The following is a 26,397-nucleotide window of genomic DNA, read 5'->3' as shown; positions in this document are numbered from 1 at the left end:
AAAAAGTTCAACCCTTTGCTCTAGTAATCCTACTTTTAGGAATCTATTTTGATTTGAAAATCTAAAATGAAGATATTGGATATTGATTTATCTAAAAAGTATTTTTGAGGTATAATTCACGGAGCATAAAATTTACTCTTTAAAAACATACAATTGAGTGGCTTTTAGTATATTTATAAAGCTGTGCAATCATCACTATGATCCAATTCTGGAATATGTTTATCACCCCAAAGAGAAATCCCATACCCATTTGTAGCGGCTTCACATTCCTTCCTGCCCCTCAGCCTTTGGCAACCACTATCTCTAGAGATTTTTGTCTATTCTGGACATTTCATGTAAGTGGAGTCAGACAATATGTAGCCTTTTACATCTGACTTCTTTTTCACTTAGAATAATGTTTAAACTAAATATATACAGTAGTACTTATAATTCTGAAAAACTGGAATCAAACTGAATATCTATTTGAGGCTTGGTTAAGTCACTTAAAGTATTTTCATACAGTGCAATATTGTATGGTCATTAAGAAAAATGTTTATGAAAAATATTCAGTAACATGATATAATACAATGATCAGTGAAAAACTCTATAACTGTTTTAAAACTCTTATCTATTTTAAACTGTAAGGGCATTTGGAAATATCGTAAAATCTACAAATATACAAAATATTTACAATGGTTTTCTTTGGATATTGAGAATCTGGATGGTCTTCTCCATGTATTTTCCTCGTTTCCTTCAGTGATGATGTATTGCTTTTATAGTTAGGAAAAGCATCCTTTAAAGTCCCCTCCACCGCCTCTGCTGTCCTCACACCTCCCTCCACCTTCGTTCCTTCTGAGCAGTCTGTGCCTGTCCTCTCCTGCAGACCAAGTCCGGAACAGCTACTACATCGGGGCTGATGGCTCCCTGCGCCTGCTGCTGGCCAACGGCATGGAGGTGGCACTGCAGACTGAGCCCCACTTGCTGGCTGGCACCGTCAACCCCACCGTGGGCAAGAGGAATGTCACGCTGCCCATTGACAACGGCCTCAACCTGGTGGAGTGGCGGCAGCGCAAAGAGCAGGCTCGGGGCCAGGTCACTGTCTTTGGGCGCCGGCTGCGGGTGAGCGAGGCCTCTGGAGGTGGCAGTGTCCTGGGGGGAAAGGAGGAGGGTGAATCTGGAGAACTGGGCTCTGATCTTGAAATTCCCTGGGACCTCAGTTTACTCATCTGCAAAATGGGGGGACTAAAGCAGGGAACCACGTGTGATCAGAGACCCTTGTGTGTCTTTTTAGTTTTTACTTGTGGAAAGACTACTGGCTTTGGTGTTAGGTCTGAGTTGAATTTCCAGCTTATATTATTCCCTGAGTGAGCTTGGGCAGATCAGTAATCTTAGAGCCTCACTTTCATCATCTATAAAATGGGAAGGACAAGGCCAATTTTACAACTTGCTACAAGGATTAGAAGTAATATATTAAGCGTCTTAGAGTCTAGCTCATAGCAAGTGGTCAATAATATATACTCTTATTGTTATTGCTATTATTTATTACCATTATTGCTATTACTATTGCTAACATGTCCCAAAATTCAGTTCAGCTACTTAGAACCTAAGCTACATTCTCCAAAATGACCTCACCCGAGCCATCACTGCTGGGGCTGGCATCATGGTTTGACATTCAGAGTGCTTTTGAATATGTGGATGCCCTGAGCCAGCTCCTTGTCTGCCTCACACCCCATGTTTCTGTAGAGTACAGCCTCTGCCAGGGCCTGAGTGCCCAGCTTCTTTTTCCTCCACCTTGAGAAAGGCAGGTGATGAATAGAGGGAAAGTTAATGAACTAGCCGTGGCTTTCAGCACAGCACCTTGCACACCATGGGTGCTTAGGAGATAACCTGCTGAGCTGAAACAAGCTACAGAACTGAGCTACATGTTCCTAACATTCCAGAAGCATCCTCATAGCAACACAGCTCAGACTCTCTTAAGTCCCCTGCCCTTCAGCAAAGAAAGTTCATTGAAGCCCCTCTTTTACACATGAGACAATTGAGATCCAGAAAGGGTAAACGATTTTTCCAAAGTCTCATAGCGAGGTGGCGGTAAAGACAAGAAAACAGGTGCAGCAGCTCACACCTGTCATCCCAGCACTTTGGGAGGCTGAGGTGGGTGGATTGCTCAAGGTCAGGAGTTCGAGACCAGCCTGGCCAACATGGTGAAACTCCATCTCTACTAAAAATACAAAAAATGAGCCGGATGTGGTGGTGGACGCCAGTAATCCTAGCTACTCAGGAGGCTGAGGCAGGATAATTGCTTGAAACTGGGAGGCAGAGGTTACAATGAGCCGAGATCGCGCCGCTGCACTCCAGCCTGGGCAACAGAGCAAGACTCTGTCTCAAAAAAAAAAAAAAAAGACTAGAAAATAGGCCCACAGCAGCTACAGAAACATTAAGTGACTTATCCAATATCACACAACTGGAACCCAGAAAACCAGGCTTTGTTTGTTCCCTCAACAGCCAAGAGCTCTAGCGACTCTCTACTGTGGGAAACAGCCTCGCACTATCACCCTGAGGAAGGCCTAGCTGTCTTTGTTCTCTGCGGCCTCACTGAGCCCCCCATCTGAATTCACAGAGACTCCTGCATGCGCCTCTGAGGCAGTGTCCTCAATGGGAAGTTTGACCTGGGTTTGATTCCTGCCTGTGTCGTGTGGAGACTTAAGCAGCTCCTCTGAGCCTCAGGTGCCTCTGCAGAAACAAGATAATACACTCAACGCCCCTAGCCCAGCGCAGGTAGATTCCAGGTGCTCAATAAATGGCAGCGATTAGCATGATTAGGATTTCCTGTCTACTGTGTGAACTGGACCAAAAGTTTCCTAGGCTTTAATTCGTCCCTCTCCCAACCTGAGATTGATGGTGCTCTAGTCAGGTGGCCACGTCTACGTGTCCTCCCAAATAAATGGCCACCCACAGTGGTGGCAGGTGGAATTAGAATGTTAGCCGGGTGTGCCTCCCCATAATGGAGTTCATTTTTTATACAACTGGGAACTTTTTTAATAAAGAGGTGAAATAGTCTCATTGCCGCCACTGCCGAGCACAGGACGCATTAGGCGGCTCCCCAGTGAGCTGTTTAATTTTATTAATTTTGCCAAAAAGGTACAGCTCCCCTTCACTAGAGATCCTCGAGGGATAAAGGGGGGCAGCTGGCTGGGTGGCACAACCCTGAGGAGAGTCACAGGGGGACCTTCCAAAAGACACTTTTAAAAGGCCTCTGTCATTGTTGGTGGCACAGCCCTTGTATCTTCCTGTGCCCTGTCTGCAAATAACACAGCTTCAGCCTCCAACGCCTCTGATTTTTCGTGGGAATCATCTGCCACACTGTTTTTGCGTCTGCAATTGTGTTAGATTACCCCAGGGAAGGTAACCTTATTATAACCAGGTCATTCACAGCTAAAGTCAGCATCGTCATTATAACTCTTTATTTTCAAGGCCTTAGAATTTGTGTGGGAGAAGGAGGAGACACACACGTCTCTCCTTCCTGGGATATGACCACGATCGTTTGCTGTCATTTAATGGAGATAATTCCAACCATCTATTCAGTACCTTCTATGTGCCTAGCACTCCACTGATTTACTAAGTTTCTTCAACCTTCACAACAACTCTTGTTATACAGAATAAGAAACTGAGACTCGGAGAGGGGAAGGCACTTGCCCAAGGTTGTTAGAAAAGTTGGTCACAAAGTTGCAGCTAGAATCCTGGCCTTCATTCCTAGACCTGGACCCATTTTTTTTAACCACACAGGGATCCAGAGGGCCTTTCGTTGCCTCGGTCCACACATGCCATTTTGCATCACATGACCTAATTATCTGCTTTCCTCTTGGGTCTTCCTTATTACTTGTCAACCTTAAGCAATGACTAGTGGAAGAGACAGAAAATGTGCCCAAATGTCCCATAAGGCCAGACACCAATTAGCGGGAACCAGTATTTTAGTTCCAGAATACCTGGCAATATTTCAGGGGCCACCAATGCCTACAGGGCAAATCCAAATACAGAAACAGGCCCCTGAAATATATTTCTTTATTAAAATATAAAAACCCTAACTTACCACTATGTCTGTAGGAGCCCTGTCTTTCTGACTCTGAAAGGAAATTGAACTGTGTGCTGGCCTAGCAGCCCAGGTGGAGTTTATACAAGGCACTCCCGATCCTGAAGGCAGGAGCAAAGTGCCTCAAAGCCAGGACTGTGTCCCCATCTGGCCCACAGGCGGAAGAGCCATCCCAGTGGCAAACACTCACTGCCTCCCAGCACCTCTGGGAAGAAGATGTCTTGGGTACTGACTGTGGCAATCAAGAAGCCCTGATTGTAGTGGCAAGGCAGGAGACACACGACAGGGGCTGGGAAGTCCAGAGCCCCCAGAAGGCCACGAATTGCTCAGAGGGCCACTGAGTGTTTGGGGGCACGTTGTATGGATGAGAGTCAAGTCCAGACTCCATCACTCACCAGCCACGAGATCCAGGGTAAATCCCTTCACCTCCCTGAGCTTTGGTCTCCGCAGTGTCTGGTGTGGAATAGATGGGTCAGTTTATTTTCTGGGCTCACTTGGTGGGTCTCTTTTCAGCAGGGAGTCAAGAAGGATCTGCCTTTTAAAACGTGTCCTCATTAGAAGAATCACATTAGAAAACATGCAGATCCTCTTTGGTCACAGCTACTGATTTCTCAACATAGGCATCATCTTCATCCTCACAACAACCCTGTGCAATTGATCCCTAGGTTTCTGCCTGGTTCTCCACAACTGGATTGTACTACATGCCCTAGACCTGGTCCCCATTTTACAGGTGAGGAAACTTCACAGAGCTGACAAATGACAGAGCCAGGACTCAAATCCATGTCTGTTGCTGCGCAGGACCTGTGCTCCCTCCTCTACTCAAGAGCTTCCCAGTAGAGCTGAGAGCCACGTGGCCCATCAGACCAAAGTTCTCATGGTCCAGATTAATTTTCTCTTTCCTTCCAACCCTTTCTCCAGGTTCACAACCGAAATCTCCTATCTCTGGACTTTGACCGCGTAACACGCACAGAGAAGATCTATGATGACCACCGCAAGTTCACCCTTCGGATTCTGTACGACCAGGCAGGGCGGCCCAGCCTCTGGTCACCCAGCAGCAGGCTGAATGGTGTCAACGTGACATACTCCCCTGGGGGTCACATTGCTGGCATCCAGAGAGGCATCATGTCTGAAAGAATGGAATACGACCAGGCGGGCCGCATCACATCCAGGATCTTCGCTGATGGGAAGACATGGAGCTACACATACTTAGAGAAGGCAGGTGTCTGTCTCCCTGCATCACTGGTCTTGCCATACAGAAGGCCAATCATTCACGGCCAAGCCCAGCCTGGTGGCCTCAGTGGGCTATATCTGACCCATGTCTCCAAAAGGAAATGTTCAGGAAAGTCTGCCACAGAGAGCAGGGGGTCCCAAGAGGCATCTGGATGGATCATGGAGATAGCATGGCAGGTGGCGGTCCTAGGGCAGGAGAACATGAAAGACCTGCCTGATAGAGTAGAGGCCCAGATACTAACTGGATTTGCAGAGCAGGACTCAGGGTTCAGACCCAGGCCAAGGGTCTGCTCCCAGGTCTAGGGCATGTGGTACAATCCAGCTGTGGAGAACCAGGCAGAAGCCTAGGGATCAGTACTTAGGCAGGAGGCATTTACTCCTGAGCTTCAAGTGCTGGGCATGGCCTTAGTAAATCTATTCTGCTATAGGGTCAGAACTCATGTCATCCCAGGGGTAAGAATCAGAAATGACCTAAAATCAAAAGTTGGTCTCAAATAGGAAAAAATGGTAGCTTTGCAGCATAAAGCCTCTAGGCCTTTTATCTGCTGATCTTTTCCTGAGAACAAGTGCACTGCATGCCCCAGTTCAAGTACCCAGATCCCTGCTTTGTTTCCTGACCCTGGTCATCTGTCCAGGGCATAGGCTGTGCTTGCTCTGAGGTGAGTCTCCTCTACCCACTGGGTGAGTACCCCCAAAAGTGACATTCTGTGCTAGTACTAACAGAGAGAGACCTTGGAGGTCATCCAACATACTGAAAACCCAAACCCAGAGCGGGGAAGAACTTTCCCAGGGCCACACAAGGAGTCCATTGTTAGAAACCAGATTCTTCCATTCCCATCACAGCCTGCCCTATCCCAGAGTAGGCTTATGATCTGTCATTGTGCAAAGCCTTAAATGCCCTTCTCAAATATGGTCTTCATGCTGTAAGCCACAGGGAGTCAGCAGAAACTGTTTAGCAGGTAAAAGAAATGGTGAGACTGTGTTTGGGGGAGCTCATTCTTGCCTGAGTGGGAAGATTGGTTTGAGAAGTCCGGGGCAAGGAAGCCAGACTGCTGTACATACTTCAGGCCAAAGCTTCTCGGCCGTTCTCACACCCCACCACACGCAAAAGTAACCAGGTCTGTACTGCACAAAGGGGCAAACCCACGAGGCTGCTCACCATAGGACAGCAAATGGCCTGAGTACCTGGAGGCCTAGGCCCCAGGTAGGTTACAGGTGTGCTAAGGTTAAAGATGTGCTAAGATGAGGCTGAGAGAAAGCCTCATCTTGGCACATCTGTAACCTATTTGCAGTATCCCGTGGCACTCCTGTTGGAGAGCTCTGGTTGGAGCATAACTCAAGAGAACCATGGAAACTCAGGATTCTCCTTGGACATTCATTCCTTCCCTTTAAGTCTCAGGTATGTGGACCTACCCTTTCTCCTCACCACCCTCCTCTCATCTCTTGGTTTTCCTCTCCCTCCAGTCCATGGTGCTGCTACTACACAGCCAGAGGCAGTATATCTTTGAGTTCGACAAGAATGACCGCCTCTCTTCTGTGACAATGCCCAACGTGGCGCGGCAGACACTAGAGACCATCCGCTCAGTGGGCTACTACAGAAACATCTATCAGCCCCCTGAGGGCAATGCCTCAGTCATACAGGACTTCACTGAGGATGGGCACCTCCTCCACACCTTCTACCTGGGCACTGGCCGCAGGGTGATATACAAGTATGGCAAATTGTCGAAGCTGGCGGAGACGCTCTATGACACCACCAAGGTCAGTTTCACCTACGACGAGACGGCAGGCATGCTGAAGACCATCAACCTACAGAACGAGGGCTTCACCTGCACCATCCGCTACCGTCAGATTGGGCCCCTGATCGACCGACAGATCTTCCGCTTCACTGAGGAAGGCATGGTCAATGCCCGTTTTGACTACAACTATGACAACAGCTTCCGGGTGACCAGCATGCAGGCTGTGATCAATGAGACCCCACTGCCCATTGATCTCTATCGCTATGATGATGTGTCAGGCAAGACAGAGCAGTTTGGGAAGTTTGGTGTCATCTACTATGACATTAACCAGATCATCACCACAGCTGTCATGACCCATACCAAGCATTTTGATGCATATGGCAGGATGAAGGAAGTGCAGTATGAGATCTTCCGCTCGCTCATGTACTGGATGACCGTCCAGTATGATAACATGGGGCGAGTAGTGAAGAAGGAGCTGAAGGTAGGACCCTACGCCAACACCACCCGCTACTCCTATGAGTACGATGCTGATGGCCAGCTGCAGACAGTCTCCATCAATGACAAGCCACTCTGGCGCTACAGCTACGACCTCAATGGGAACCTGCACTTACTGAGCCCTGGAAACAGTGCACGGCTCACACCACTACGGTATGACATCCGCGACCGCATCACTCGGCTGGGTGACGTGCAATACAAGATGGATGAGGATGGCTTCCTGAGGCAGCGGGGTGGTGATATCTTTGAGTACAACTCAGCTGGCCTACTCATCAAGGCCTACAACCGAGCTGGTGGCTGGAGTGTCAGGTACCGCTACGATGGCCTGGGGCGGCGGGTGTCCAGCAAGAGCAGCCACAGCCACCACCTGCAGTTCTTCTATGCAGACCTGACCAACCCCACCAAGGTCACCCACCTCTACAACCACTCCAGCTCTGAGATCACCTCCCTCTACTATGACTTGCAAGGACACCTCTTTGCCATGGAGCTGAGCAGTGGTGACGAGTTTTACATAGCTTGTGACAACATCGGGACCCCACTTGCTGTCTTTAGTGGAACAGGTTTGATGATCAAGCAAATCCTGTACACAGCCTATGGGGAGATCTACATGGATACCAACCCCAACTTTCAGATCATCATAGGCTACCACGGTGGCCTCTATGATCCACTCACCAAGCTTGTCCACATGGGCCGGCGAGATTATGATGTGCTGGCCGGACGCTGGACTAGCCCAGACCACGAGCTGTGGAAGCACCTTAGTAGCAGCAACATCATGCCTTTTAATCTCTATATGTTCAAAAACAACAACCCCATCAGCAACTCTCAGGACATCAAGTGCTTCATGACAGGTAAAGACCACAGCTCACTCAGGGTGCGGGACCCCATAAAGTGCTCTTACTACCTAACAATACTTAGTCTTCTTTGAGAAAGCTGGCATAAAGTGACAGGAAACGCTGACTTTCTCTTACAGCAGTATTTTCCAAAGTCCATTTGAAGAAACACTAGTTCAGAAAATGCTCTGGAAAAATGGTTCCAGCATCAAATAAATTTGTCAGGGTCACCACCATTATTACATTTTCTTAGTACATTTCAGTGTATGATAAGCTCTGGGAAGTGCTATAAAAGTGAACTATTTAATATATTTGCCCACTATTTCTCAAACTTATTTGACCGTGAAAGCCCTTTTTTCACCATGAAATCCTAATATCTCATTGGATACATCCCATGGATTGCACTTTAGGAGTTTCTGACACACAAATCAAACTGCTTATGAGTCCTTGATTTGGTTAAGGTATGGCTTTAAAAAAAAAAATGGTTCTCAATTTGGGATAATGTAAGAACGGAGTGAAGGATCCACCATTTTGAAGCTATGACGTGTTACAAAAATTATTTAACTGCCCTGAATTCCAGTTTCCTGATACATAATCTGAAGTTAGAATATCTACCTATAGTTAAATATGTGTATTATAAACCCTAGAGAAACCACTAAAAAGATAAAAACTCAAAAAAGAGTCCTAGCTAATAAGTCAACAGTGGAGATAAAATGGAAGACTAAGAAAATAATCCAAAGAGGGCAGGAAAAGAGGGAAAAAAAGAATAAGGAACACATGGAACAATAGAAACTAACACCTACCTGGTAGGGTGGTTGCAAGGGTAAAATGAAATACATTTCATGAGGTACTTAGCACAGTGCCTGGCTCATGTCGGTTCCCTTTCCTTTACCCTCTGACTTGAAAAGTGAGCTCTGCCTTCCATTACCATGAAACCAACTTGAGTATAAAGCATCCCAGGGTCCCACAGGCAGGGATGTCTCCAGCAGCCACAGCCCTCCCAGCAAGCAGCTAATCCCAAGTTAGCCACAGAGGCCCTCAACCCCACAGAGAGTGGGTGGCGGTTTGGGTAAAGCCCACACTTTTTACATAAGAGAGTTTGTGGTAGGCAAAAATTGGGCACATCCCAACTTGCAAAGCCAGTAGTCTCTCCCCTCTTTTGTCTTCCGATTCAATCTTCTTGCCCTCTTTTATGGCAGTTTCCTTCATTCTACAAGTGCTTCTTCTGTGCAGCCACTGTTTCAGGCATTGGGGATAGAAAGATGATCTCTGCTTTCCAGGAATTCTCACTGTAAGGGGAGAGACAGGCAACTGCTGTCAAGAGGGGAGGACCATGACAAAGGTTTGCACAGATGCCCATTGAAGCACAGAGGAGGAGCCACCTGCTCTGCCCAGAGCATTCTGGGAAGTCTTCACAAAGTAGCTGACATTTGAGACCAGCTCCTGAGTTGGTGTTCACCAGGTAACGGGGGAGAAAGGCGTTCCAGAGAGGGAAGGCAGCACATATAATACAAAAGTGTAAAGGGGCAAGATGACAGCTCACATGAATGCCCCTTACAGACGTGGCTTCCCAGCTCCCAAACTTGGTAGCCCCCACCTGGACCCTGTTTCTGCTGACAGCAGTAGAAGAATTCCTTTTTCAAGAAGAGTTCCACGTTGTCACACGTTGAGAGCAGGCATCCCAAGCATAGGAGAGAGGGGAGAATAGCATCCCAAGCATAGGGAAGAAGGGGGAACAAGGTGGTGGACAGGTGTGATGAAAGCAGACTTGGGGCCCATGGATAAACATGAATATGCTGACAATGTTTCACAGCCTTCACCATGCTCAGCTTGGCTGCTAGTTCTAGAGAAACTTGACAGATTGAGATGACATTTCCATTACATCTGTCTGCATTAAGCACACCCCCTGCCTCACCCTCCAATGAGTTTCCTGTGAGATGTCTTGGCAGGTTACTGTAGCTGAAAAAAACATGGTGCAATAGGAAATGTACTTTTCTATCAAAAAAAATCGTTGCATCTTGCCAAAATATTACTCCCTCCCCCCTTTTCCTTTGTACACCACCATATACATATGGTCTCCTTCCAGAATAGCACTAACATGACTAACTCTGTATGCTATCTGGCACTTGGCAGATATGCTCTCCTTTAAACTTTGCAACAACTGTGAGATCACCATCATTATCTCCATTCTGCAGATGAGACTCCAAATGTCATTCGAGGCTCCAGTGAAGGGTTTGCCCAGAGTCACACAGATGTAGACCATGGAGCTAGGACTCTAATCCAGGGCTCTCTGACTCCAGAACTCCTTCCACTACAATCATGCTGGCCTCCAAATCCAGCTGTTAACAAAGGAACCAACCACCAAGGGGCACCTAACATTTTCAGTTTGGGTTCTATATCCCAGTCAGTTAAATCCAGCAAAGAGTATATTATTTATACTTACCCCTTGCCAAACCTGTACTAAGGATCCAGAGAGGAGTGAGGTATAATACCCACCTTCATAGATCACAGGGTCCAAGACAGCTTTTCTCAAATTTCTTTGACTGTGAACCCACCATAAGAAAAAGATTTTACATTGCAATAAAACACGAAGACAAAAGGTTTGCAAAAGAATACTTAAGTGTGATGCACTCATTTTCTAATCTAGCCTGTTCCATTTCAATAAAAATGCTGGTCATGATTCACAAAATTGATTTCATTGCATAGTGGGTCATATCCTACAGTTTGAAAACCCATGGTGTGCAAAGAAGAGATTTCACATAAAGCAGTTAAGTTTTTAGCAAATTTAAAAAGATTTGCAATCATGAATAAGAACCAAGATACTATTACTTCTCACTAAACCTTACCTCTTAGCATCCAGGTAGACTACATGCATCTTCATTCACATCCAGCAGCAACAACAAAAAAAAAAATTCCTTTTTTCCCAAAAATTTCTTCAAGGGTCCTGAGATGTATTCCAGTGAGATAGGCTTAGGTCACAGGACAATCCCTGAAGCACTTACTGGTGGCTGGAGGGAAAGAATGCACTGATTGGCTTAGCCTAGGTCACGTGCTAACCCCTTAGGTGGAGTCAACTTCCCTATAATTACACTAATACTCCAGAAAGGAAAGAGAAGGCAGAATGGGCTACTGGGAAGGCAACCAAAAATTGTCCACTACAGATATATCATGTACATCATTGCAGTCTATCTTCACTTGATGCTTGTGAGGTGGGATCACTGACCACATTTACAAAGGAGAAAAGTGAGGTTCTGAGGTTCAGAGAGCTAAAGTAACTTGCCCACTAAGAAGTGGCAAGGCTGGATTAGAACTCTGCTCTGATTCCAAAACCCTCATTCTTGGATTCAAATACACTTTGTAAAAAACTAAACCACACACATGAAAGAGATTATTGGCTGGGTGCCGTGGCTCACGCCTGCAATCCCAACACTTTGGGAGGCCAAGGTGGGCAGATCACTTGAGGTCAGGAGTTCAAGATCACCCTGGCCAACATGGCAAAATCTTGTCTCTACTAAAAATACAAAACTTAGCTGGGTGTGGTGGCACACACCTGTGATCCCAACTACTCGGGAGGCTGAGGCAGGAGGATTGCTTCAACCTGGGATGCGGAGGTTGCAGTGAGTCAAGATCGTGCCACTGCACTCCAGCCTGGGTGATGGTGAGACCCTGTCAAAAAAAAAAAAAAAAGGAAAGAAAGAGAGAGAGAGAGAAAGAAAAAGAAAAGAAAAAGGAAGGAAGGAAGGAAGGAAGGAAGGAAGGAAGGAAGGAAGGAAGGAAGGAAGGAAGGAAGGTTATTGTTGCCTATATTTCATCACTCCCCTGTGACAACACCAAACTCTGGGATGGATGAGTGAAGAGGAAATTTTTAACTTGAGGGAAATACCTACTTCTGATATGGTAAGAAGGAAGAGTAAAATTCCCAGCTCTTCAGAGGAGCACTGAAGAAAAACATGAATAAATTCATTTCAGCATTTTTTCCTAAAGGCATAATAGGAAAGTTTTCCACCTTCCATCACTTGTAATTAAGGCCCAGCCCTCTTCTCAGCCCCCTAGTTTCCTGAGAATTTGCAGTATTCCTTATGGAAGATTTCCTTTGCAACTACAAATTCAGATGCAAGTTCTTAGCCTCAGGCAAAATGGCTTTATAGGGCATTTTTTCCTCCTGTTCTGTTTGTTTTAATTTCCCAAAGAACCATCTGCCACGATTTATAGAATCAAAGACTCTTAAAAACTCAGTGAGAAGAGGGAATTTGAAGAAAAGTTAGTCCAAGCTCCTTCTGCTGGAGAGGAGAAAATGGAGGTCCTGGGATGTGGAAGCATGGGTTGGCGGAAAATAGAGAAAATCTGTGAGCGGGTACTGAGCTGTATTCTTCAAAATACATTAATACATTAAATCTGCCAGACGGGATCTCACTAAGTTGCCCAGGCTAGTTTGGAACTCCCAAGCTAAGCAATCTGCCTGTCTTGGCCTCCCAAAGTACTGGGATTACGGATGTGAGCCACATCCTGTGGATGTTGGGGTGAAAGGGACGGATCTTCATCTGTCAACAGCTGCCCCTGGGTATGAAGCTAGAGGTCCTGGGAGTTGAAGTGAAAATAGAAAAGGAAGTCCAGAAATCTGGGTTCTATTTCAGTGTCATCACTCTTGGGTATATACTTGGGATGGGGATTGCTGAGTCCCAGGAGTACATTTGGCTTTCATAGAGTGAAAAGTGTATGTAGCAGTTGACTCTCCCACCAGCAGCAATCCACACCCTCACCACCCCCTGCAGCTAACTGTAGGCTGTGTGATGGGGATGGGTCGCATCTGAGGTCCACTCACTCCACGGAGATGTTTCTGCTTCCCTCCCATCCAGATGTTAACAGCTGGCTGCTCACCTTTGGATTCCAGCTACACAACGTGATCCCTGGTTATCCCAAACCAGACATGGATGCCATGGAACCCTCCTACGAGCTCATCCACACACAGATGAAAACGCAGGAGTGGGACAACAACAAGGTAATTCCTGCACAAGGCTGCCACTCCTCAGGCCACGCAGACGTTACGGGAGGGGGTCCCTTCAGCTTTTCAGAAAAGCGTGGGCCAGTGATAGACACCAATGTGGTGCCTCCACAGTGCCTGCCAGAGACTGTTCAACAACTACTTAGTAACCCACCACTAGGAAGCTGCTAGGGATGCAGCCATGACCACACACAGACGCTTACAAGCTGCAGTAAGGAGCTTTGTGTGTTACACTGAGTTTGGAGTTCCACAAAATTAATAAGCCTTGGTCGCTATCCAGAACAAAAGCGCAGGGAGAGAAGGTGGGTTCTAAATAAATATGTGACATTTTCTGAGTACTTCAATGCACCTGGCCTTATGTGAGTTATTCTATGTAACTCACAAAGATCCCACAGCCGTATTGTTCTCATTTTATAGATTCGTGCCTGAGGCTTTCCCAGTGCCACACGGCAAGGAAGGGGTAGAGCTGGGATTCAAACCCAGATGTGCCTGTTCTGTATCCTCTTGCTGAGTACAGTGCCTGGCATACTGGAGGTGCTCAAAAAGACTCACTTTCTCTTGTCTCGCTTTTATAACCCAATTTCAAAGACTTAGAATTGTATAGCTGGAAAGGTCTTTAAAAACAGTCTCATCCCACCCACTCACTTCATGCATTCATTTGCTCGCTTCTCCCCTCCTCACTACCCCAATCCATTCATAAATTCTCTATGAGAACTGGACTCTGTGCCAAGCCCCATGCTGTGCCCAGTGAACGCAGGGATGAATCAGGCAGAGACTAAGCCTTCAAGGGATGCTTGCCCAGGGGATGACAGACTAAGGAGGAAAGCAGCGTTGCCAGATGGCTTGCTGCTGGTGGTCAGAAACTTTCATATCTGTATTTCTTACCCCAGATTGATTCCTTTAGGCCTCAGCATAGCTATCTCCTACCAGACCCCAGAGAATGGGATTCTGCACCCCTGTACGCTGGTGGCACTTCCCACACTGTTCTTTAATGCTTCTTTCTTGTCTCTCTACTAGATTATGAGCCCCAAGAGGGTAAGTACTGGGTCTCATTTAGTACCCAGCATACAGGATAGCACACAGTAGGTGCATGAAACATTTTTGCTAAATAAATAAATGGCCGAAAGAGGTAAACAGCCCAGACATTTCCCCATTTTACAGATGAGAGGACTAGGGTTTGAAAGCAGCAGAATTCGATGGAGAACCCAAGTCTGCCTGGCCCCAGAGCCCATCATCTTTCTGCTGCCCAGCCTCTCCAGTTCCCACCACCCCCAGGCCCCGCCCAGATATCCTGACATTTGCTCTTCCCAGGGCTGAGCACTGCAGCACAGCTCCTCCTCCCTCACCAGGCTCCCTTCTGCACTCCAGAGAGCCCCAGTCTCTGAATGCCTGTCTGCCAACCTCGCCTGTCAATGAATTATTGATTTCTGCCCTTGGCAAGCATCGGAGATCTTTGTTGTTGAGCACTCCAGCTTTCGTGAAACTCTAGGAAATAATTGTTCACAGACAGGGTTCTATTAATTATAAAGAGGACTTAATTTCAGCGAGAAGCCGATGGGCCTGTTGCTAAAGCCATTTCCCTAACTTGCTGATAAGGCCCTGGAGCCTTCCTGAGTGTGGCTTCTCCAAGCTCTGTGAGCCACAGAAGGGACAGGTAGATGATACACCAAGCTGGCAGGGCCCAACCTGTCCCCCAAAGCAGCCAAGAGTAGGGGCACCCCAGGAGCCCCAAGGAAGCACGGTGGGGCAGAGGCCTTCCTTGGAAATCAGATGTAAATGCAGTAGAGAGCAGTGAAGCAGGGTGGGAGGGTTAATATCGGTCACTGCCTCTCACCATGTTATGCCTTCTTGCCAAGAATGCATTTCTTGCCAATCCTCCATCTGATGGCATCCCCCCACCCCCACCCATCCTTCGGGTCCCAGCTCAAGCCTGAGCCTGTCCTCGAACCCCACCTCCTCCACCTTCAGGCCAAGATTCTTCTCAGCTTTGTTTGCTCCTTCCTTCTCCAGCAGCCCTTGAAACTGAACCTCTAGAATTGGACAGACCTGGGCTTGCATGTTGACTTGTTATTAGTTGTATGACTGTGAGCCAGTGAAACCTCTTTGAGCCTGGGTTTCCTTAGACATGAAATTGGAATAATGACAGCACCTACTGTATAAGGTGATTGTGAAGATCACTGAGATAATGAGTGCTAATTATTTGGCTGAAACATCAAGAAATGTTAGCTATGGCTATTACTAGTTCCTCTCTTAGGCCACCAGTGATCACATTTGATTGCAATTATTGTTGTCATATCTGTCTTTCCCAACTAAATGATGAGTTCTTTAAGAGAAAGGATGATGTCTGATTCATTTTTCTGTCTCCAGTGCTCAGAAAAGGACCTGGCACCGATTAGATACCCCCTGAACAGTTTCTAAATGGAAGGGTGGGTGGATGGATGGATGAAGGTCAGCACATGTTCTGACCTTCTGGCGACCACCTGGATGTTCTGGTGGTCAGCGGTAGAGCTACATGCCGCAGGTTAATAAATATGTGTGGTTTTGACTTCATTATTTAAGCTGATTCTCCAGGTTTTCAGGGTTTTTTCCCCTTTGCCTTACTCTCTCTTACTCTCCTCTCCCATCAGTCTATCCTCGGGGTACAGTGTGAAGTACAGAAGCAGCTCAAGGCCTTTGTCACCTTAGAACGCTTTGACCAGCTCTATGGCTCCACAATCACCAGTTGCCAGCAGGCTCCAAAGACCAAGAAGTTTGCATCCAGCGGCTCAGTCTTTGGCAAAGGGGTCAAGTTTGCCTTGAAAGATGGCCGAGTGACCACAGACATCATCAGTGTGGCCAACGAGGATGGGCGAAGGGTTGCTGCCATCTTGAACAATGCCCACTACCTAGAGAACCTGCATTTCACCATTGATGGGGTGGACACCCATTACTTTGTGAAACCAGGGCCTTCAGAAGGTGACCTGGCCATCCTGGGCCTCAGTGGGGGGCGGCGAACCCTGGAGAATGGGGTCAACGTCACTGTGTCCCAGATCAACACAGTGCTTAATGGCAGGACTAGACGCTACACAGACATCCAGCTCCAGTACGGGGCACTGTGCTTGAACACACGCTACGGGACAACGTTGGACGAGGAGAAGGCGCGGGTCCTGGAGCTGGCCCGGCAGAGAGCCGTGCGCCAAGCATGGGCCCGCGAGCAGCAGAGACTGCGGGAAGGGGAGGAAGGCCTGCGGGCCTGGACAGAGGGAGAGAAGCAGCAGGTGCTGAGCACAGGGCGGGTGCAAGGCTACGACGGCTTTTTCGTGATCTCTGTCGAGCAGTACCCAGAACTGTCAGACAGCGCCAACAACATCCACTTCATGAGACAGAGCGAGATGGGCCGGAGGTGACAGAGAGGACCAAGGCCTGGACTTCTTGCCAAAGACAGCTACTCTTTTGTGGCCGCATACCTGACTGTGTTGTACTTTAAAAAAAATGATTTTTTAACAAGTGCAGAAACAAAAAGATACTGGTTGCATTGTAACTCATGCAACATCCTTTTTTTTAGAAAAGAAAAACACAAATTTGGCCTTCGCACATTTTTTGCAAAGAACAGAAGGTATTTTTTTCTGTAGTGTGATCACAATGAAAACTTTATTGTCTTTTGTTCCCTTTTTCCCTGAGGATTTTTCCCTTGTCGTTTGGGGTATGTATCTCCTCTCTGAGACGCATCTCCTGGGGTGTGTCCTCGTCTGTCCCTAGGTACCCAGTGTGATGTGGGACATGAATGTCTGTGCTAACTTGTCTCCTGTGCAACCCTTTCTTCTTCGATTGGGATCGGGCGGGAGTAAAGGGAGTGATGGGCCAGTACAACACCCCTTTCCAAGGGGGCCTGGGAGGAGGGTCTGTAGGACCTGAGGCTCCTTGGCAGGGCTCCTGCAGAAGAGTGGTGGATTTCTTCTCACCGTGTTCTGTGCCTCCAGAGGATCACAGATGGCTTCATCTTGCTCCAGGGAATTTCATGGTGTTGTTCAGCACCTTTTTTAAGCTGCCCCAAACTCCTGTCCAAGCTTTCTATTTTGATGCTAAATGAAACCCCCTACCCCTTTTGCAAATCCTGTGTAGTTGTCAGTGCCACCCCCATGCTGGGATAGAGAAAGTGTCTCCCAGGTCCTTTCCCCCAGACCAGTGACATAACATCCTGGGCTCAGAGTCCCATCCTCCCGGGAGGGAAAGCACCCAGGATGCCTGTGATTGGTTGGTCCTCCATGATGTTCCTGTTCATCGCCTCCTTTCTCCCAAAGCCAGATGTGAGAACGAGCACTGCACCGCAAGCCTTCAATGTGGGCACCATGTCCACAGAACGGAAGGCCACCCATGGCAAAGGGATGGCAGTGGTGGCGAGGGCACCAGCCTGCCTTCCGAGGTGAAGCCCTCTCTCTATGACTTTGAGTATCTTCCCTCCACCGCTCAGCTGCCACCACTGAGAGGTAGGAATGTGGAGGGAGGTGCTTGGTGGCCTTTGATTCTGGAAAAATGCTTAACAAAAAAAGCCAGCCAAAGAGAGGAAGGCATAAGCTAAGCATCCTTCTAACCAGCTCCCAAAGTCCCATCTGCCTCCATATACAAGCTGATCGCAGAGCTGGACTGGGGCAGGCTGGGCTTCCAGGAAATTCCTGAAGTTCTGAAACAGCTTCCCCTCTAGAGAAGCCCAGCCAATGTGTTTTTTAGTGACAGGAAGAAAGGAGGGAAGAGCTGATGTGGTGTGGCCTGCCCATATCATACAACCCCACCAGGAGCAGGGCAGTTCCCAAGGCGGGTGCCCGTGGATCTGGGAGGCCAGGCTGGCGTGATTCCTGTGAAGACCTGTGCCTGTGTCGTCAGGGAGAGGCCTGAGCCGTCTCAGAAGCAGGGACAGCCCACACCTGAAGGGCACGCCCAAGCTGAAGCAGCAGCCAGCAGGCCGGGGGAGCAGTGAGGGCGGGGGAGTCACAGCCAGAGCTGGGAGCCCCTTGTTCAAGGATTCCATTCCTGGTTCATTCGCCTAATTACCATTGTCATTACCACTCACAGGAGGCTCTGGGAGACAGGAGGGGAAGCCAAATGCTTCCTTTTAAGCTGGGCTTCTTAGGAAATGGAACTTTTATGGGTTACATTTACATTAAGTGTGGAAAATGAATTCTGAGTCTGAGCTATTCCCCGTGGAAACCTTGTTGGACTGATAAGCTCATGGCACCTCTATAGCCTTACTCACAGAGTCTTCAGAATATTACACAAGTTAATGAAACCGAGAAGGTCTCTGACTGCATGAGGATCGGAGCAGCATGTAGTCTGGGTTCTGCCTGGCAGAGGGAGGCAACCAAAACTTCTTGGGGAGAGGAGATTTCGCCTTACGTCATCCCACTGGGATTAGAGGATGTGTTTCGCTAAGTGCTCTTCCTGTTTCCAAAAAAAAGTCACCCTGCCACAGCAGTGCGCCTTGGCCTGCTTGTCCACTGGTTGCCCATTGCCCCTGGATCCAGAGCTCTACTGAGCAGATACAGTGCTCCGCAGGCCTGCTGTGAGGCATGAGCTGGAGATGGGGGCTCCCATCTGGAAGGATCATTCTTGGATGAGATGGAAAACAGTTTGGCCTGAAGAACACAAGTTTTGTCCTCCAGAAGGGACTTATGCCTCTCAAAATGTACTCTTCATACCAAGGGCCCTTGGGCAAAGTGCTCCTGCCCAGTTGATCACTCCCATCCTGGCTGCCTGACATCAGTGAAGACCTGCTGGGGATGTCTGCTCAGAGGTCAGGGACGGCATGCGGTCCATGGGAACCAGGTCCCTATGCTTCCCCCATGCCCTGTCCCTCCTCCACAGCCGCCTCTCCAAAGGAATAGGGTGGACTTTTAGGGATCAAAAACAGAATTATTGGGTGTTTCATTTCTTTTTTTTTTTCATAGAGATGGGGTCTCACTATGTTGCCCAGGCTGATCTCAAACTCCTGGCCTCAGGGGATCCACTTTGGCCTCCCGAAGTGCTGGAGTTACAGGTGTGAGCCACTGCGCCTGGCCTGAGTGTTTGTTTCTTTAAAGGATCTTATATTTTTCCTGGGCTACATACCACCACAGCAGCCCAGCTTCTGTGGGGAGAGAAGTTGAAGGATCCTGAAGCTTTAGAAAAAGGATCTCAGCTGTGGCACAGGCAGTGTTATGCACCTCACTGCCACATTGGTGCTGTTGTATTGAAGGTGGTGCTTCTGGCCTTGGCCCTTTTGAGTTGGTTTCCATTTGGGCTGCAGGTGACTCAGTGACTCCCTCCTCAAGCTGTCCTCCTGCTGAGACCAGTAGTCACAAACCCATGGCAAGGGTGAGTGTGAAGGCCTAACCCTGTGCCTGTGTAATAGGCTCCAAGCATCGACTCCCATCCTGAGAGGACCAGCCCTTTTGACACTCACCAACCAAATCTGTTCATTCGACAGAGTGACCAGGCCTCCCTCACCTGCCCAGGTGTATGATCCTACAGTTCCTGCCTTCTCTCCTACCCCGCACAGCTGCCAACTGGTCCCACATCCTCAGGCCCTCTGCCACCACCTTAAATAGGACTTTACTGATTCCCCAACTTTGTTTTTTTGTAGGATGAGATTTCCTTTTTATCCCACCCCCCACACTCCAAACAGACATTGCTGGAGGGCAGACTGGAGGAAGGGGAAGGCATGCCGGTAAATTACTCCCTTGTCAGCCTCGGACCCTCATCTCTCAGAATTGTTGGCTGAGAATACCCAAGGACCACACCAGTGCCTGATTTCTACTTAGGGAGAGAGGATTGGAAACAATCCCTAAGAAACTGACTGAGGGTGAGAATGGCCAGGAGGTGTGTGTCCAAATAACCAGGAGGGGTCACAGAAGATGATGGCAAGGTAGACTGGGCAGTGTTTTGTAGACACAGAATGAAGAATCAGAATTTGAAAAAAGAAGAAAAACAAATCTTCTCAGCTGCGACTTTAAAGTATCACCTTTATAGATGGCAGGGATTTCCATTATGCAAATGGAATGGAAGATTTCAATGTGAAATCTTAGAATGCAGTTTTACCACTTGCAGTCTTGTATTTGTGGTGGCCACATGGTGAGGGCGGTGATGCTGAGCTTTCTGCCCTGGAGGAATGAGCTTTCGAGCTCTCAGCAGGGTGTCAGGCTTGGAGATTTGAGCATCCACTGCTCAAAGTCCAGGCTATTCTCCAGTCCTCGTGGCAGCCACTAAGCCCAGGAGCCAGACCTGGCCCAGGGACACATCTCCTGAGGGATCCCAGAAAGAACCCAGTCTCTCCTTTCCCTTGGGGTCCTTGTTAGAATGAAAACCTCTCTATTTAAGGCACATCATTCCCAGCTAGGTTTATACACTTGTCTATATTTTATTGGAGGAAAGGGAATTAAAAAAGAACTCTGCAGTTCAAGGCCCTTTCATTTAACCTTCCAAAAACAGCGAACTCATTTTAAAGACTCATTGCTGAGGTGATAGAGAGAAACCTTATCCTCTCCAACCCTTACATTCGCAAAAACCATCCTTGTGTACTTGACTGCCCTAGACAGTGGTGACTCTTAGGTTTCATTACGAATGTGGAAGATCAGAGTGTGGAAGGCCCGGGTGAGGGCCAGTGTTGTGTTTCTTACCCCCTCTGGAATGCCAAAGGCAAGGAACTAGGTGACCTCCTGGTCCCCAAGAAAATGTGATTTGTTCTGAGGGCGAACAGCCAAGGGAAGACTAGCCTGGAGCAGGCTCGGCCGTCTTGGCAGGAGCTGAGCCTCAGGTGTCTGGCGGTGCCCCAGCAGCCCTGGATTCACCCAACACCAGAATCCCACTTTTCTAAATCCACCTGTTATTCTGAGGACCTCTGAACCCGCAGCTTCAGCAAAAGGAGTCTGAACCAAGCTGCCTCTGGATGACCAACACTGGAGACTCTGGCCTTACCATGTGGAAATCATTTTCCTGAAGTCTGGAACTAATTTTGAGAAGTTTTTTTCTCAACACTTTTGTGTTTCTAACACTGTATCTTGACTGTGTAAATACCACAACAAGGCTGTAAATAAATGCAGATGTAGATACCTTCTAGAAAAAAAAAAAAAGCATAAAAACAAAACCAGAAGTGATCCCGTGTAGCCTTCGTTGACAAATAAAGACTATTTTGTGTTTACAGGTGTCTGGTGGCCTTTGCTTGGAGATAGAGGCTTCCTCTTGCCTGTCCCAGACCCCGAGCCATCCTGGGTTTGTGCTTCCCTGCTGGCTGCTATCAGGATGACCTGGGAGAGGACTCAGTCCTAGGCCCCAGGGTCCCTCTAAAGCCCTCCAGGCCGCAGCTCTGTCAAGAGGGATGTCCAGAGGGTCTCTAAGACCCCGAAGCTTGACTTTGCAACTGCATGAGAGGAATAAATATCACAGCTCCTCTGACATCACTAGTGCAGCATGGCTCCCCATCCCACTGCTGCCGTCGTTCAGGGACAGGCTGCAGGGGCCAACGAACCCAACCCTCCCACAGGAGAGAGCCTTGCTCCACCACTGGGCACACAGAGTCATCCACCATGCCACTGCCTTCCACAAGGGATGTGAGCGGTTGCACTTTAAAAATAAATGACTGTATATTCGTCATACAAATAATTGTAACTCCATAATACACCTTAGGAAATGAGAAAGGAAGAAAATTCCTTCGGGCTTTCCCCCTCTCTGTGTGTTCTTAATGTTGTTGCTTTTTATCTAAGGTGTTGTCGTCACAGCATACAGGTCATTTTTCACCCTGCTTTTCTCACTTAAGCTCACGTTGAACCTATCAGCCCTAGGAGTCAGGGACAACAGCTGGTCTCTTGAAAGAGTACATGTGCTAAGCCCAGCTCCCTGGCGCGAATGGCACACCTTATGGAAATTCAAATAATTGTCCTTTGAGGACAGGAATTAGAATAGAAGTCCTCATCTCTCACCCATCAGCCTCAGGACTGGTCACCACCAGGTCCTCAGGGAAGGAGCTGCAAGCTTTGGGGCTTTTCCTTCCACCCAGGCCCCTGTGGGTTCTCCAGGCCTTGCTGCCCAGACCATTGCACTTTGGTGGGTCAGTGGTCTCAACAGGCACTGACAATCTCGCTCTGGGAATCAAGCCAAATTGGGTGCAGAACGCAGCTCTAGTACTGTGTGATCTTTGGCAAGTCATTTAACCCCTCTAAGCCTTGGATTTTCCATCTGTGCTGAGAGTATGGTGATATAGACCCCCCACCACCACCCCCAGTCACTGCTTAGAGCACTTGAAAGAACACGCGAATAATGTAGCCCGTGACTCAGAACACAGCAGACTTTCCCCAGTGCCCAATGTGAGTTGTCCCCGTCACACCTCCCTCCCTCACCAGCCTACCCCACCTTCCAAAGTCTAGTACTGTTTCCACTACACCAGTGGTTCTCGAACTTTGGGCTGCATCCAAATCACCCAGAAGTCTTGTTAAAACACAGATTGCTAGGTTCCACCACCAGAATTTCTGAATCAGTGGGTCTGGGTGCAGCCTTATAATTTGCAATCCTAACAGGTTCCCAGGTGATTCTGATGCCCCATCAGGCTTGAGAGCCACTGCCAACTACACTATCCTTTATACTGTACAGAATAAGCCACTGAGCCTGGCACTTCAGATACCCTCAATCGATGACAATACGCTCAATGAATGCCCCTTCTCTTCCCCACATAGCCACAGTCTGCTGCATGGGTCATGCACCAGCCCACAGTTGTTTCTAGACTTTGACCCACATGGGCCTTTGCACGAGCTGCTGCCTTGAGCCCAGCTGAAACAAACTCTTGCTGCTCATTCCCCTCTGGAAAGGCGCTCCCTAAGCATCTGCCATGCACATGCCCTTTTCAAGACTGGATCATTCTTGCATGTGAGCTCCTCCAGGCCAAAGAGGCTGTCTAATTTCCTGTGTGTTTCCCAGTACCCAAAACAGCTTCTCAGCCGTGGGTCACCCTAAGGTCAGCTTTTGCTTTCCTCGAAGAGCCCACTCCTTCTGAGGTATTTGAGAAAAGGGCCTTGTCTCCTGTGCCCTTCTGAATGGAGGCCACGCCTCCTCTGAATGGGCTGCCTTCTCCCCGCCCCCCACCCACACCTCCTCAGCCGCTCTCCCCGCAAAGCTGCTGCAGCTGTGCAAGGCCCTCAGGAAGGAGGAAGAGGTGAGAACCAGGGCCTCTCCTTCCCCGCCAGCCCCAGGTCCTCAGGTCCCACTAAAATCCTGCCCTCAAAGTTCTGTGGGTAATTGGGACTTTCCTGATCCATCGGAGGCTGTGGAGAAAATTACAACATAGGAGGAAAAAGACCTTAAAAGTGAGTACTACTGTTTCTTTCCCATATCCAGAGAAGCGTCTAAGAAGTTAAACGTCTTACAGGGCCTTCCCGCTTGGTCACATCCCACCCTGACCTTGTTCCTGGTCCTCATAATCACCTCTGTGGGAGGCTCTCCTTCCAACCTTCACACTAGAAATCTCTCCCCAGACCCTGGGAAACTCCATCCATACACAAGGGCCCACCCCTGCCCCCATCAGGCAATCTAGCAATTAATTTCTCAAGCCTGAATTAATCAGTCTGGAATAACCCCAGAGTGGGCCCCAGTTCCCACCCCCAGACCAGCCCCCTTCCAATGTCTCATGGACAATAGGAGTTGCAAATACATTCTTCACCCTTTCAAGAATCCAAAACATGTATGTGGCGTTACACGCACACACCTTGCAAGGACGAATATCACTTCTCAGGAGCAATGCAGCCTTAAACCCAAGGAGAAGAACAGAAGCATTCTCCTATCTGCCCTGTAATCTGCAAGCCCATCCTGTCCCAAAGGATGTCAGAAGCTGCCATTGTATGTAGAGCTTTCAAAATATGCCCACTCTCAGGACTACCAGACTTAGGAATTGTACCCGTTACCTGGGCCAAGACGCAGTAGAGCTTTGAAATTCCTTCTGATGAATACTAAGTTCTTAGGGTAACAACCTATGATATGAGAATAGAGGAAATGGGGTCATTCTTTCAGATTCGGATATTTATTATATGACTGAGTGGATGGATGAGTAGAGAATGGATGATTGTATGAATAAACACCATAGTCAGGCCCTTGACAAGGCCTGGAGGAGGAATTACAATCAGTCAACAGCCATTTAATGAGCACTTCATAGATACAAGATCCCAGCCTAAGCCGCCTCAGAAAACCTAAATATGTAAGACAGGACCCTTTGCTGATAAGCATCACCACTCAATCAGGGAGTCTAGAAAGATTCAGAAAACAGACTCTGTGATACTAAGGAACATGTGCTCTGGGTCACTATTCCAGAAGCCTCGGCATCCAAGCTTGCTAGAACTCAGAAATCTCAGAGAGGTGGCCTGAGGCCCACCCAGTGGACTCAAGAGGCTCCATTAGCTTGAGCTCAGTCTGGGGTCTGAGACATTGCCAGTTTTACAGCAGCCAGGGCTCCAACAATACGGAGTGTGAGGGTGCAGACTGGATGGTACAGGAGCAGAATTCTGTTAGCAGCAGAATCCCATCAACACCCAAGAGTCTGCTCCAGACCCTGGAGGTGTCAGTCCAGGCAGAGGGGCTAGAGGAACAAGCAGGGCAAGGTGATAACATGGCAGTGAGATGGGCACAAGTGCCCTGGTGTCCACACTCGACTCACATGGGTTTGGTGGTGGGGAGAACCAAGCTCTGGGGGACACAATCTCATCACTTGCCCATAGCCATGATTCTGTGACAGCAGGACCAGCCCCAGCCCCCACGTCCTGCCCATGGCTAAGGTTCCTAATGTGCTCTATCAGCCTGTGATTTGGGCTACAAACTCAGAGCCTCCAGCTGGCTTGGGGGTGGAGAGAGGGGGAGTACACAAGTGCTAAGAAAGTAGCTCCAAGAAAACCCACTTTCCATGGTGCCAAAGGAGAACTCAGGGAGGGCTGAGTGAAGAGAGGAAGGGATCCGAGAAAATTTCCTGGAAGAGGTGGATTTAGTGAGAAAAGATTAGGTGAGAGGAAAGTGTGCTTTTCATGTGGACCTGGGGGAGCCTGGGCCTCCGAGCCTCACTTCTGGAAACCAAGTCCAAGAAGCATGAAGCCAAAATTTCCCGGGGCTCCAATCCAGCATGTCTCCACTTTTTTCACACTGCAAAACCCACAATGGTTGATGTTTGATGTAGGACCCACTCCCATAGGTATGCCTAGATTGGCTATGATGTGGGTGGCGGTGATCTGCAAATCCCAGCAGGCAGAAACACCTCTTCTTTATCCCCCACTCATAAAGCATCTCAGAATGCAAGCAAGAGAGAGAGAGATCACATTACAGGGACAATTCTGAAGGCATGCTAATTTATAGCAAAAATAATTTGCCAAGTAGTACTTTAGTATTCATAACGACTGACTCCTGGCCCATTGCTTCACAAAGACCAGGAACAATTGCTACCTCCTTTTTTCTCCTCTTTCTATTGTGGGTCAGGGAGTTCCCCATAAACAGATCCTGAGATGAGGATGTGTCTGAAAGTAGGTTATTAGGAAGTGGTCCCAGGGAAAATAGGTACACAAATAGAGATGAGGGAGAGGAAATAAGGCCAATCGAGGGTGTGAAAATCCAGCAAAGTTCCAGGAGAATAATTTTGGCTAAGTCCTGCAGGAGAGTTGTGGAAACATTACAAGTCACACCTGGGAGTTTTCCCCCTGGGGGCAGGCAGCTGGGCTTTTGACACCTCTGCACCTGCCAGTCATCAGTTAAGGGCTGCTCCTGGGACTGTCTTTACCCAGGCACTTCTGGCTCTCCGTGCACTCAGGCAAAATAAGCTCTGGCAGCCTGAGGACAGCCTGCCTACAAAGACTCCCAGGTGTTAGCTGCTGGGAATGAAAGCACACAGCCTTCATTCATTTCGATCCAAGAGGGTTGAAGGAGTCTCGCAGCATCTACTGAAATCTCATATCCTATGCCGCAGTAGGCACCTAGTAAATGCTGGTTGCTTATTGGCTAGCAAGGGATGCATCCAAGAGAACAGGACACAATAATCACATGCATTAAAGCTGACACAGGGGTGGGGGG

The 26,397-nt window shown here is 48.3% G+C and overlaps 1 protein-coding gene across 1 annotated transcript in view; it reads left to right on the top strand.

Annotated features, from left to right (window-relative positions):
* The window catches only part of TENM4 (teneurin transmembrane protein 4), a 3,069,169-nt gene extending 3,047,661 nt beyond the window's left edge, over positions 1-21,508 (top strand). The window contains exons 36-40 of the mRNA XM_063641401.1: positions 863-1,098; positions 4,985-5,281; positions 6,761-8,375; positions 13,214-13,356; positions 15,987-21,508. Of these exons, the coding sequence (XP_063497471.1) occupies positions 863-1,098; positions 4,985-5,281; positions 6,761-8,375; positions 13,214-13,356; positions 15,987-16,745 (3,050 nt within the window). The 3' untranslated portion in view covers positions 16,746-21,508. The remainder of the gene's footprint in view (positions 1-862; positions 1,099-4,984; positions 5,282-6,760; positions 8,376-13,213; positions 13,357-15,986) is intronic.
* The last annotated feature ends 4,889 nt before the right edge of the window (positions 21,509-26,397 follow it).

Source organism: Symphalangus syndactylus, chromosome 6 (assembly GCF_028878055.3).
Source record: "Symphalangus syndactylus isolate Jambi chromosome 6, NHGRI_mSymSyn1-v2.1_pri, whole genome shotgun sequence".
In the NCBI taxonomy this organism is placed as follows: domain Eukaryota; kingdom Metazoa; phylum Chordata; class Mammalia; order Primates; family Hylobatidae; genus Symphalangus; species Symphalangus syndactylus.
Note: the sequence above shows the minus strand (reverse complement) of the source record. Positions and strands in the feature narration are given on the sequence as shown.